General features: G+C 32.0%; 5 protein-coding genes across 5 annotated transcripts; 2 read left to right on the plus strand and 3 right to left on the minus strand.

Annotated features, from left to right (window-relative positions):
- Positions 1 to 6320: 6320 nt before the first annotated feature.
- Positions 6321 to 7695, minus strand: GGS22DRAFT_73019 (proline iminopeptidase). The gene is made up of 3 exons (XM_047967930.1): positions 6918 to 7695; positions 6552 to 6846; positions 6321 to 6493 (listed from the first exon to the last, which is right to left on the minus strand). The coding sequence occupies exons 1-2, from the start codon at positions 7580 to 7582 to the stop codon at positions 6591 to 6593; spliced, it is 921 nt and encodes a 306-aa protein (XP_047815090.1). The 5' UTR covers positions 7583 to 7695; the 3' UTR covers positions 6321 to 6493; positions 6552 to 6590.
- A 639-nt stretch (positions 7696 to 8334) lies between these two features.
- On the minus strand, positions 8335 to 9325 carry GGS22DRAFT_192344 (uncharacterized protein; the record flags this gene model as incomplete). Its single annotated transcript, XM_047965245.1, has 4 exons — positions 8335 to 8573; positions 8647 to 8862; positions 8913 to 9029; positions 9088 to 9325. 4 exons carry the CDS (start codon positions 9323 to 9325, stop codon positions 8335 to 8337), a joined length of 810 nt encoding a protein of 269 aa, XP_047815091.1.
- A 495-nt stretch (positions 9326 to 9820) lies between these two features.
- Positions 9821 to 10052, plus strand: GGS22DRAFT_192345 (uncharacterized protein; the record flags this gene model as incomplete). The annotated part of the gene is made up of 2 exons (XM_047965246.1): positions 9821 to 9887; positions 9943 to 10052. 2 exons carry the CDS (start codon positions 9821 to 9823, stop codon positions 10050 to 10052), a joined length of 177 nt encoding a protein of 58 aa, XP_047815092.1.
- Positions 10053 to 10258: 206 nt separating this feature from the next.
- Positions 10259 to 11465, minus strand: GGS22DRAFT_192346 (uncharacterized protein; the record flags this gene model as incomplete). Its single annotated transcript, XM_047965247.1, has 5 exons — positions 10259 to 10452; positions 10559 to 10853; positions 10923 to 11150; positions 11210 to 11314; positions 11370 to 11465. 5 exons carry the CDS (start codon positions 11463 to 11465, stop codon positions 10259 to 10261), a joined length of 918 nt encoding a protein of 305 aa, XP_047815093.1.
- Position 11466: 1 nt separating this feature from the next.
- GGS22DRAFT_197019 (putative GABA transporter) lies at positions 11467 to 13938 on the plus strand (the record flags this gene model as incomplete). Its single annotated transcript, XM_047965922.1, has 5 exons — positions 11467 to 11642; positions 12136 to 12389; positions 12448 to 12885; positions 12941 to 13296; positions 13361 to 13938. The coding sequence occupies 5 exons, from the start codon at positions 11467 to 11469 to the stop codon at positions 13811 to 13813; spliced, it is 1677 nt and encodes a 558-aa protein (XP_047815094.1). The 3' UTR covers positions 13814 to 13938.
- Between the last annotated feature and the right edge of the window lie 40 nt (positions 13939 to 13978).

Raw genomic sequence — 13978 nt, forward strand, 5'->3', positions numbered from 1 at the left:
AAAAACTTTATATAATTTTTAATATTTCTTAATGAAAATTTTAATTAAATCCTTAGTTTTTTTTTCGTTTATTTTTAATAAAATAAAATAACTTATTTTAATAAATAAATTAATAATAACTTAAATAAAGTTATATTTATTTAATAAGGGAAAGTTTATAATAAAATTTATTATAATAATATATTAAGGTTTATAATAAAACTTTATAAATTATAAAAAATCGTAAAATATATACTTAAAAATTTTATTTTATTAATATTCGTGGTAATTTTTAACGAAATTTTTTATTAAAATTTTAATATTAAGTTATTAAAAGTTTCGTATAATAAGTTTTAAGGTTTTATTTATATTTATATATTCGGTAGTTTAAATATTATATTTAAAATTAATAATTTTTTATTATAAAAGTGTTAAAATATAAAAGCGGTATTTACGATAAAATAATTTATTTCGTATTTTTATGTTTTTTAAAAAATAAATAAAGAAATTAAAATATTTAAAGTTTTTTAAAATTATTTATTTTATTTTATTTATAAATTCCGGTATTTAATTTAAAATAATAAAGTTATAAAACTTTTTAAATATATATAAAACCGTTATAAAAACCGGGAATAATAAATTAATAGAATGCGAAAAATGTTTTTTTTATAAAACCGAAATAATTAATTAATTTTTAATTTTTTTTTTTTTAAAGCGATATTATAATAATCGAAAAAAAATATCGGCTTTATCGTTTTATTTTTTAAAGCGATAATTAATAATAAATACGAAAATAAATAATTTTTATATTTATTTAATTTATCGTTTATTTAAAATTTTAACGGTAATAAAATAAAATAAATTTTAATAATTAAAATATATTTCGATATAATATTTAACATTTTTAAAATATTAATATTAACGTTAAAATACGTTAATAATAACGAATAATTTTTTATTATAAATTTCGTAGTTTATTTTCGTTAAAAATAATTTATAAAAATAAAAAATAACGGGACGAAGTTTATTATTTTTATTTTTTTATAATAAAATTATACCGATAACGAAATCGGACGTATTAATTTTAACGAACGTTACTTTATTAAAATTAAAATGAATTATTATTAAAACGGTAATAAAACGTTTCTTAAGTTTTTTAAAAGCTTTTTATATTTCGTTTATTTATTTTTAATTTTTTTTATTTTTTTTATTTACGTTCGTAATAAGTTTAATTATATATAAAAACGATTTAATAAACCGTTAATAAAAATTCGTAAACTTAATAAATTATTATAATTTTTTTAAGTTTCGAAAAACTTTTCATTTTTAAATATATTTAATTTTATTTTAAAATATAAAAATACCACGAGTTTTTATAATATAATTAAGGAATTTAATTTCGTAAATGGTTTAATAACATTTACGAGGGTTAATTATAAAGTTATAAATAATAAATTATTTAAAAATTTTTTTAATTAAAACATTATATTTTTCACGTATATCGGCGTAAATTAAAAAATTATTTAAATATATTAAAAAATTAATATCGATTAAATTACGAAAAATATTATTTATATATATTTAAAAAATAATAAAAACGTTTATAAAATTAAAAAACATTATTAAATATTTAAAAAAACCGTATTTATATTAAAAAGTTGTTTTTTATTTATTATTTTTTCGGATATAAATTAAATTAAAACTTATTTTAAAGTTAATTTTAATAAATTATTTAGTTATATGAAACCGTGTTTATAATTTAAAAATAAAAAATAAAAAGTAACGAATAAGTATAATAATAACGTTAAATTTTCGATAATTAATTATAAATTAAAAAAAGTTTTTTAAATTAAATTTATTTATAAATATTAAAAAAGCGTTATAAGTAAAAATAAACTTTTAAATTTTATTTAAATTTAACATTTTTTTTAATTAAAGTTTTAATGTATTAAGTTTTTTTTTATTTATAACGTATAAAAGTTTTTAAAAAAGTATTACGTTTTTTTTAAAATTAATAATATGGTTTTATAGTTAATAATTAAGAAATCGTTACCCGGTTTTTCGGGTTATAATTAAGATAAAGTTATAAAACTTTTTCGAAATTAAAGATAATATTTTTTAAATATTTTTTTATAAAATTATAATAATTAATTTAACGGCGCGGTTCGAATTATATATAATTTAATTAATATAATTATAACGGTAATAATTAAAAATAAATTAAATCTTTTTAAAGTAATTAAAAAAATATAAAAGTTAATATTTTTTTAATTATTATTACGAAAAAAAAATATTATAATTAAAATTTAAAATATTAATTTTAAAGTTTAAACGAGTGAAATAATTTTTTTAATAACGTAAAATTAAAGCTTTAAAATAATAACGTTCGTTTTTTTATATTAAAGTGTTATTAAAAGCCGTTATAAAGCGTAAAATTAATCGTTTAATTAAAGGTAATTTTTATGTTTTAATTTTAAATATAAAAAATATAAAAACCGAGTTTTCGGTATTAAGTAAAATACGAATAAAATGTTTTTCGTTATTATAAAATAAAATTATTATTACGATAAGTTTTTATTTTAATTTAAGTTTTTTATAAAGTCGTTTAAGTATTCGATTATTTAAGTTATTAAAAAGGCGTTTAATAACGTCGATACGGGGGGTATTATTTAATTTCGGCCGTGAATTTTTATAAAATACGGTATAAAAGTTATTTAAAAATTCGATTTATTATTAAAATTATTAAGTTTAAAAATTTTAAAGTAAAAGGTTTTAATTATTATCGTATTAATTTTAATTTTTTTTTAAAGTGGCGGTATAGTTTTTTTTATATTATTTCGAAATCGTTTAACGGAAAAGGTTTTTTTCGGGTTCGATAATAATTTTTTATTATTAATATTTTTTTTAATAAAATAAACGAAAGTTTAATAATTATTTTTACCGTATTTTTAATAAGTTTTTTTATTTTTTTTACATTAATTAATATTTAATTATTTAATTTTTTTAAAAACTTTTTTATTATTAAGTTATTTTTTATTTTTAAAGTCGAGTTTAAGTTTTTTATTATTTTTACTTTAACCGGGGTTTTTTAAAGATTAATTTTAACCCGAATTAAAACGGTTTTTTTTTTCGCGATTAAGTTAATTTAATTTTAAAAGTTTTAAAGTTAAAGTAAATTCGCTTTTTATTAATAAAAAACTTAAATTAATTAATATATTTTTATATATTTAATTAATTTTTTAAATAATAATAATAAAATTATTATTAATTTTTAAAATTACATTTTAATAAAAATATATTAATTTAATAATTTTATTAAAAAAAGTTTTTACGATATAATTTTAAAACGTAATTTTTAATTATTAAACCATTTTATTAAAATTTATTAATTTCGTAATATATTAAATTATATTTTTTTAATATTTAAGTTTATATATTTTTTTAAAGTTACGATATTTTTTAAAAAAAGTTTTAAAACGTTTTTTAAAAACTTCGCGATAATTTTTTTAAATATTCACGGCTTTTAATTATTTAATTTAATTAGTTTATTATTAATGTTATAATTAAGTTTTATTAATAAATAACGATTTAATTTAATTAATATAATAAAAATAATTAAAAAAATTAATTATATAAATTTTTAAATATATTTTTACTTTTATAAGTTATAATTTAAATTTAATTAAGTTTTTATTATTATAAGTGGTAAGTTTATTAAAATAAATAAAGTTAATTATAATTATAATTAATGCTTTAATAATACGTTCGATAACCCGAAGAAAATAATTTTTATTTTTTTAATCGTAATTATTATTACTTTTTAATTTATTACCATCGTAAAAAAATAAAAACGAACGGGGCGGTTTTTTTAAAAAACCGGATAAATATTTAAAAGTTTAAAACTTTTAAAAGTTATTATTATTCGAATTATTCGGGTTAAAATTTAAATCTTTTAAAGCTTCGAATATATAACGAAATAAAAAAAGTATTTTTTTTTTATTAATTTTAATTATAAAAAGTTTTATTCGAATAAAATTAAATTATACGTAAACGTTAATTAATTAACGATATATTTAATTTTATTAAAAAGCTTTTAAAGTAAACGTAAATTTTATTTAAACTTCGAAATTAAAATATTTAAATAATATTTTAAAAAAAATTAAACTTCGAATGGTTAAAAATTTAAAGGTAAAAAGTGGTAATAAAATTAAAACTACACGTTTTTAAATATTATTAAATATAAATTTTATATTAACGTTTTTATTACGAATAAATTATATGCGAAATTTATTAATAACGACTTAAATATAAGCTCGTAAATCTTTAAATTATTTATAAGTAATTTTATTAAAATAAAAAAAATTAATAAAATTTTTAATTAAAAACTTATTAATTTACGAGTTTTTAATAATAATTTAAGAAATTATTTTTTATTAAAATGTTTTTTATTTTTTAAGGTTTACATGAAAAAAATAAAAAACTTATTTATAATATTTTATTATATAAACGAGTTAGTTAATAATTTTTTAACGAATTTAATTATTTTAAGTATATTTAATAATAATAATTTAAATACGTTATGAAAATTTATCGTTAACGTTATAAATTTATTATTTAAATTATGTAATTTAATTTTTTAATATTATTATATTTATATATATTAAATATATAACCGTATTATAAACGATATACGTAATATTATATTATCGGTATATTTCGTTTTAATTTAAACGATAAAAAACGTCGATAAAAAAAAATTAAAATTCGAATAATATAATACGTATTAATTATTTATTAATAAACTTCACGTAGTTATATAAAAAAATTAAAGATTTAAAATTAAGTAATTTTTATATTAAAAATATCGTATATTATAACTTCGAAGTTTTAAGGTTAATAAATAATTAAAACGTTTTCGAATATAAAATTAAAAATGTTTATATTAAAAAAAGTTTTAATAAATAATTTTTTAACGTTTATTAATTTAACAGGAAATTATTTTTTAAAGAATAAAAAAGTGTAAAGTTAAAAATTATTTTATAATCGTTTAAAAAACGGTTTTACGCGTTTATAAAAATGTAAATTATTATTAATAGTTTTAAATTTTTTAATAATTTAAAAGGTCGAAGTATTTATTAACGGTACGTAAATTAAACGTATATAAAAATATTAAAATAAAGTATTTTTTTAAATAATAACACGATAAAAAATAATAATATTTATTAAAAAAAATCGTAAAAAAAGTTTAAAGGTTAATTATAAGTTTATAAAAAGTTAATTTTTTAATTATTATATAAAATTTATAGTGGCTTTTAAATTAAAATGTTAATTAATAATGGGAAAATATTTATTCGGTAATACGTGCGAGTTTCGAATACGGATTTTTTTTAAAAAAAAAAAAAATTATTTATAATAAGGGTTAATATAAAAGCTTAAAATAATATTTTAAAATTAATATAATAATTTTTTAAAGTTTTAAAGTTTATAATTTCTTTTTTCTTTTTTTAAAAAAGAATTTACGTTTTTATTTAATAATAATTTATTTAATAAACGTTAAAATTACATTAAGTTTTAAATGTTTAAAAATTTCGTATTAACTTTAATATATAACTTCTTTATACATTAATATATTCTTTTAATTAATTATATTTTTAATAATATAATATATAATTATTTAATAATATTTATCTTAATATTAATAATACTTAACATTAATTTTTATATAACATCTTTAATATATAACTCCTTTATGTATTAACATATCCTTTTAATCAGTTATGTCTCCAATGATATAATATATAATTATCCAATAGTATTTATCCTGATACTAATAATACTTGGCACTAATCCTCGTGTGACAGCTTACGACGGCATATCTGGTGATACCGTATTTCTTCAAAATTGGAAGACCATTGGGGAGGTGTTCTTCCCGAAACCACTTCAAGAAAGCTTCTGGTGGGATGCCTTCTTTTCGGTGGTGCTCAGCTGTATATTTTATAACTTGTTGTCCGGCCATGGCTGATGTTACTGGTATGAATTGGCATTGAAGAACTTAGTGAGAGTGATGTTGGAAACCTGCTGGTTTCTTACTGAGTTTTATACCTGATCTTTCAGCGATGGCTATGGCTCACTATGTCAATATGCCATGTCGACTTAGTTGAACTATTTCCCTTTGCAACAATACTTGAGTCTCCGTGAATGGACAGGTCGAATCGGCCGTCTGTGCTTATGCGGCGTTGAATCCACTTGGTTGGGCTACATTACGATATCAGGCGGCTTAAGAAGACTAGGTCTAGGTACTCGTAGGAAATATACGCCAACAAAGGAGGGTATAAAATCGATTTAGATGTATGATTCGTCATAAATTTCAAAGTTGAGGGAGGGTTGATATTTGGGCACGCGTCAGAAATTAGCTACATCCATTACACCGCCCCTCACAGGCTTTAATCGGTACAACTATGGGTGCATTCCAAAAGATTTCGGCCGAGAAGGCCGATATACGCATATCTAGATCCTGACCGAGATATCAGAAGTTATGTCTAGTTGGCCGAAGTTGTATGTAAGGTACCTACCTCGGAAATATCCTCATATAACATCGAAACTTTTGGCTCTCATTTACTCAAGAGGAACGTTCCGCAGAGGTCATTAAATCTATCGCGATGCTCCCAATGAGTCATATGGCTGGAATTGCTCAGCGTGATCCATTTGACTTTGGCAATACTCCTAAACCAGGGTTCGATGCAAAGATCCATCGCCTCGTCTTGATCACCGTTGATAAGCAGTGCTTCGACCTCGATCTTGTGTGCCTCCTTCCACGGCTCCCAGTCTTTGAAACTACCCACGATGGTGAATTCCGAAGGTCCCTGCCTAAGGAGTCTAGTAAGCCAATGTCTAACTTCACATGGGGTTGGGTAACTACACGTGGGTTAGGTACTTACATAGTGAGATACGCCGTCGGGTCCTCCTTTAAGTGTCTAAATCCGACTTGGACAGGCTCAGGAAACGGGTCTAGTTTGCAGAAGTGGCGTGCGTAAAATACGGCGCTAGCTTTCTGGAACTCTTCGCTTTCGTAGTCGCCCTTGCTCTCGCATTCCTCGATGGTGCGCCGCACGTCTGGTGGCAGCTGAGAAAGAAGATACTTACATCCCTCCGAGTATAAGGGCAAGCTTGCAGGCCCACCGGCAATGATAAGCTTCCTTAAACCTTTCGGCCTGCGCGACGCATAGGCGCCGACAACGATTCCACCCCAGCTCTGGCCAAGAACAGAGAACCCGACCTCTCGCAACTGCAGATGGTCGACCAGGTTATCAAGTTCGGCGATAAAGAGGTCCATTGTCCAGAACGACTCGTCGCCAGCTTTCTCCCGAAAGTGCGTGGAGCGGCCACAACCGACTTGATCATATAAGACGATCGGGATCTTGTGCTTCTCATAAAGGTCAACCAGTGTGATCATGTACTCGTGGCCGGCACCTGGACCGCCGTGTAGAACAATGAGAGGTGGCGAGTCCAGCTCGCCGAAGACCTTGTACCATGTCTTACAGGGCTTCGACGCCCCGGGTGCCGGGAAATCCACTTCACCTTCGCGTCCCGGAGGGCTGTCCATGTTGTAATTTTTAATAGTGATATAGATGTGATAAGAATGGAAGAATTTGTTCTAATAGTGATTGAGTAGGAAATGAAATACAAGGTAACGTAGTTTATAGAAAAGTTTGTCATTGGAAAAAGACGAAGCAGCGCGGAGAATACCAGCGGTAAAAGGTTCGCGGGGCTGTGGCAACCCCTATTAGATTACTGGTAACGTAGCTGTAAAAATCACTACAGTTTACCGTTGCCGCCTGTCCTACAGTGATATGCAGCCTGGCTGCGGGGTTGTTTTATTGGAATCCAGCAGCCCTAGAGCTAGCTGCAATTCTGTCCCAGCGTATCCAATGATGATCTTTTTAGTGATTCTTTCGGGATCTCGATCTACCAGAACCCCTTAACCTAGCCAACACGATATTTCCAAACTTTTTAAGTTACATATAGAAATACTGCTACCTTCTACTTATGATTAGGTACCTAGTACTTGGGTATTTACTCTTCCATCTTTTAACTCGAAGAATTTTTGCCCTAGTGAAATGACAGGGATAAGTGGTTCAAGTAGCTGACGGCAAGGCTTGTGATGCAAGGGCTATTGTCATCTTGGAAGGTAACAACTTCCGTATTTTAAATTAATTAACTAAATCCATTGGATAGATACCACCCCTATTGTTCCTTGTTACCGCACCGTTTAGTGTGTCACAGCATTAGAGCAATGCATTTCTCCGAACTTCACATGTTTCTTCACCCCTTACGCTACATCTACACCTCCCAACATCACTTTCCCCCAGCCTCGGCCAAGTAGAACGGTCCGGGCCTGAAACTGAACTCCCCAGATCTTAGCGCTCTTGCGCGCGCCCACCTATCCACGCTTTCCCATTTCACACAAGTTGTCGTAGAATCCGATCTCAGTTCTTTGCCTCCTAGCGAGTTGTCCTCGTCTACCCACTCTGCGGTATTTACCTGTGTATTCGCATGACACATTACCACTTGCCGAAGTACGTCGATGCAGTGGTCTATCCCCGTTTCCGTCAGTATCTTCATGTGCACCTGGTCCACATTAGACGCTGGAAATCTGGCAGTACTGACCAGAATGCTCTTTTCCAAATGCCTCTTCGTTTCTAGAACTCGCAATCTCCGGCCCGTAGTAATCCCAATGAACGACCTTGCGCAGGTTGTTGAGGCAATGGATATAGTGGAAGACGCCCAAAGCGCCGAAATAATCACCACGGTTGACTTGGACTCTGTTGGTGGTATTGAGCCCAAGCTTGCTCATCTCGTCTCCAGAGACCCGTATATTCAAAGCTTGAAAATGGATTAGATATACTCTAGCATGTTTTGATGACAAGACTGACCGTATAGCAAGTCGTTCCAGGTTGAATCCAGCTCAGGGGAAGGTGGCTGGTTCCATGGATATTGTAACGGATACCATTCTTTTCGATGTTCGAATTTCAATGAATCTCTGAGAAGGGCTGGATCACGTCACATTAGAATGGGATTTATCTGGGTTGAATTATGAGGTATTCGTACTGAAGTGACCGGCTCCTTGTTGGCTGTTTTCACATTGGGTCGAATTGAGGATGACGTACGTCAACCCTGTGACAATGTACAGCAGAGACAATAAAATTCCGATAAGGAGTATATTCCTATCGAACCAATTATTTATTGCTTTTAATGAAATTCCTGTGTTTTTGGGTTTCCTTGCTTCCTCGTGGTTATGTTTTTCAGTCAGGAGAGGGTTAAAGGAGTCCTCAAAAACTTTGTCCATGTTCGTGTTAACGGATGTGATTCAATAAGGGCTTTATAAAGTCTAAAATAAAAAGATCATAGGAAATAGTCAGATAAATAGTACCTTAAGAAAGTGAATGGTCCATTTTCCCCAGCGTCTCTATGTTATTGACAGCTCTAGAGAAGCCTCTTGGGGAGAGTAAGAATAAAAGGGGAGGCGTCTCAATTCCTGTTAATCAAACACCCAAGGGTGATGTTGGAGACATAACTTCACAGATTTCATTTAAGCCAGCTGACATTGGATGAACTAATTACCTACCTACCTAGGTAGGTATTTTGGGATTCTGCATGCACTTTTATAGATAGGGGGGTGGTTATCATGGGATTCAACCCGGCAGCCTGGTTATTAGAAAAGATACCGAGGTATTGAGACACAAAAACATCCATCTGCCTCCTTGAACTGGCAAAGACCGGCCGATATCTATCATCAATCGCACTTAGCCACTTCTCAGAAAAACCTTGCCAAACAGTACAAATGCTTCGCACTTCCAAACTCGCCATCTGGCTGTTCATCAGTATGCTAGCCACCACGCTAGCTCTAGGTATGTCGCACTAATGTTCTATATTATCTCCCCGAAGATGTCTAACGATCCCTAGGAATCTCAAATACTGTTCATCGGCTATCTGACCGTGATAACCGAATTGCCAGGGATGTGGATGCTGTTTTCATCAAAGACGCTCCTATCGTGGACGAGTCCGACGAATAATATGGTTGGGATGATCTAGTTCATGAAAATTGAGGGATAGCTTGGACCTGAGGTACATTTGTAGTAGATATATAGTATAATATGATTCTACTTTGATTATTCAGGCTGTTGTGTACCTAGGTACCTAGGTGAGTAGATATATTATTATATGAAACACAAATAGAAATTTCATATATGTGTCCTCAAGTTTTGATCCCGATGGCATTTCATCTTTCCCAACTAGAATTGTATATGTCGGCGGTAGAGAGGGGTTGTTCTCCATGCCCACCTCGAGACACAGCAATATCCGTAGTGATTTCGACATAATTACTTCTGTCTTGGATTTGGGAACCAGTCGTTCGTTTTGTTGATTCGCTCTTCTCGAAGGTTTGATGAGAAAGTTTCGTGAGCGGAAACTGGGCTGTGAACGTTGTATTAGTATTGGCCACCATCAGACCACTTTGAACCGATCGGAGGAGAGGCCAAAAATAGACAACACAGGTCGCTGAGAAGCTATTGAATTGTACTATCTGAGCGCATAAGTAGTAAGGGAAGGACAGCAATGTGCGATCGTCTTCGAATAGGCGAGGGAGGTAAACCAGCTGGCAGATCGTAGCTACTATGACGCTTTCTTAGGTCAGGGCGTGGTTTTATCTCGGTGAAGGGGTGGGAAACGAACAAGACTCTTATTATATAAAACGAAACAAGGACCACTCGAAAATTCAAAGCCATATGCAGCGGGGAGATGATCCATATCGGAATAGCGATGAGGATGAAGTCGGTTATTATGTTCATGACAGCGACATACGTGAGAAATTCTTGCTTTGTTGTGTAAGCTCGACTACCTAGGCAACTTTTCAATGCAGGAATCGAATATGTATAAACTCTTACCTGACCAAGATGACCGCCGCCGATATTGGAATTGCATGACATGATATCTGGGTGTTTAAATCCCGTGCCAATTAATGAGGTGGCCATCCATATTACAACCAAACCACCAAGACTATGTGTCATTCGTCGATGAGTTGCACTCGGGGATAAAGCAATTAAATTCAAGTAGACGGACAGCTTTGAGAATCCAATACTGAGGATAAAGAGTAGATCTCGCGCAAGTCCAAGCTGTGTATGAATCTTAGCAAGTACGATTGGGTACTTTCAAGAATCCGAAAGCACCATACCTTGTTTCCTTGTCTCAATTCTTGAGTAGTTATCATGGAAATTTCTTTGCCGTAGATTTCGCTCCCCGGAATGACCGTGATGACCGACTCTCCCGATGCGAAAGCCTTAGTTGAAAGTTAATGGGGTGTTTTTTCTTCAATATCCACAAGGCGGACATACGAATGATACTAGAACAAGTAGATCTTCCCAAGAAAAAGGTATGCTTGCTTTGATGAAGCATCGAGTTAGTTGCCGAAAGCATAGCATGAGAGACATGATGGCCAGAAGTAGCCAAGTGGCCATCTGGAGTATTGAATCCAGATTTGACTCCGACGCCATAATTCTTGCCCCCTCTGAATTGCTGTCTCGAACAAGACGTATGATCGTACTGAGCGTATGGCGAATTCTATATAGGAAGACTACCCGTATATTACCATATTTTGACCCTCTGAAGTAAGGGATATATGTCGTAGTGATAGCCTAGGTTACCTAATATCTCATGTTACCTACCCATCTTGGCTTAGGTAAAGGGTTGCTGCATCGATCAAAGTTGGTTGGTACAATAGCTCACCTGCCACCACCCAGATGCAATAAGGTCACACAAACATCCCCAAAGCCTGTCTAGTCCTCGGTGAAACTTTCGTATCTTTCATTCAGCTGATATTGGTCGCCCCTGTTTGCTTCGCTCCAACTCCGAAATACGACCCTCTGAGTCTCTCTTTATCCCATACTCACCCGAACGTTAACCACCTGCTATAACCCGAAATGAATTGCTCGATTTTATTCCACTTGTCCCTTCCCCCCTGAATATTAAGATTACCTTTCTGAAAAACAGAGTAGGCACATAGACCATGGCCTCCAAGAACGATATCGAGCTTCAAACCAGGCCCTCTCATAGTATGCCGACATCCGGCTTAACTCGAAAGCCGGGGGCTTCCACTTACAGCGACGACGAGGTCCTGATTCGACTAGGTAGACGTCCACTACTCAATCGCAGTTTTGGTTTTATGTCAATCCTCGGGCTGTCCTGTTCAGCGCTGTGTTCTTGGGAAGGGATATTGGTGACATCGGTCCCAAGTTTTACGACTGGAGGGCCAGCCGTGGTGATATGGACGTTTGTGGTCGGCTGGATAGGAATCACCTCTGTATACACTGTGATGGCCGAACTGTCCTCGATTGCGCCGACGGCAGGCGGACAATGTATGGCAAAATCCCATTTTAGGTCACCCCAAATTATTGCTAAAACGAATTTTTATAGATCACTGGGTAGCCATGATGGCGCCAGAGTCCTGCTCGAACTTCCTCACTTACTTAACTGCGTGGCTGACTACCTTGGCTTGGCAGGCCATCGCTATAACGACTAGTTACCTCATTACGACAACTCTCCAGGGCGTCGTCGTTCTAGCACGGCCAAGTTATATTCCATTGCCATGGCACACACTACTCATTATGTGGGCTAGTATATTATTCGCGGTGCTAATAAACTCAACAACCGGTCGTTTCCTAGCAAGACTTGAAGGTGTTATCCTTATCCTACATTTAGTAGGATTTTTTGGGATACTGGTGCCCTTAGTTTACTTTTCACCGCACAATGATGCGTCTGTCGTGTTCACCGATTTTTTCGATAATGGTGGTTGGGGGTCTCAGGGGTTGACCTTCTTTGTAGGACTTCCGTCCATCGCCAGCACATTGATAGGTAAACGTACTTCTAACCCACGACGAATAGACTTAGTCTAATATATCATATCTAGGTGCCGATTGTGCTGTACACATGTCCGAAGAAATCCAGTCGGCCGCTACAGTCGTTCCCCAGGCCTTGGTTTATACCATTTTCATCAATGGCTCTCTCGCATTTGCCATGACCATTGCTCTTATGTTTTGTATCACCGATATCGACGCTGCAATGGCGGCAGCGGAGACGATGTTCTATCCATTTTTGGAAGTGTTTCAGTCCGGGGTTAACTCAACCACGGGAGCAGTTATAATGTCTTCTGTCGTTCTCATATTAGCAGCTGCAAGTACCGTGGGGGTATACGCCTCAGCTTCAAGGATGATATGGTCGTTTTCGAGAGACAACGGACTGCCATTTTCCCGCCATCTTGCTAAGGTTATTAACTCCCGACCGACTTTTCTGTGCTCGATGCTAACTAGGTACTTAACAGCTTACCAAGAGGTCGTCTTTACCAATTTACGCAATATTTTCTACGATGGGCATCTCAAGTCTCATATCGTTAATTGTTCTTGGACCCGCCGTAGCGCTCTCCGCCCTTTTGTCTCTCGTTGTGGCGGCTCTCTACTCCTCTTACATGATAGTGTGTGGATTATTCTTATGGAGACGGTGTACCGGGAGCTTCCGAAAAGCTGAGGACGCATGTGACCCAGCAGAGGGCCTTGTATGGGGTCCTTGGAAGCTTCCCGAGCCACTCGGTATCTTGAACAACGTCTTTGCCTGTCTCTATAGTGCAGTGGTGCTCTTTTGGTCGTTCTGGCCCCAGACCACCGCACCAACCCCGGAAACATTCAACTGGAGTATCCTCATATTTGGCGCCGTAGTTCTGTTTAGTATTGTGTGGTATATGATACGAGCTCGACATCATTTCAGGGGACCCATCAAGGAAATTTAACTTACATATTGTGGCCTGGATGGTGAATGGTTGTGAGTGATTTTAGGATCAAAAAAGTTTTAGAGTGAAAGGGACGGGATGGGAGACGGATAGTGAGGTGAACCGATAGAATCGATAAGAATGACGACATTGTGCATCGCCGCGCCCTATTTATTGTGTAACCCC

The sequence above is a fragment of the Annulohypoxylon maeteangense genome (assembly GCF_022496945.1).
Source record: "Annulohypoxylon maeteangense strain CBS 123835 unplaced genomic scaffold GGS22scaffold_20, whole genome shotgun sequence".
NCBI classification, from domain to species: Eukaryota; Fungi; Ascomycota; class Sordariomycetes; order Xylariales; family Hypoxylaceae; genus Annulohypoxylon; species Annulohypoxylon maeteangense.

Excerpts from the sequence above, each read along its gene's own strand:
- GGS22DRAFT_73019 (XM_047967930.1), bottom strand. The coding sequence starts at position 7,582 with ATGGACAGCCCTCCGGGACGCGAAGGTGAAGTGGATTTCCCGGCACCC. Across the intron at positions 6,847-6,917 it reads CCGACGGCGTATCTCACTAT|GCAGGGACCTTCGGAATTCA; the intron begins GTAAGTACCTAA and ends TAGACTCCTTAG.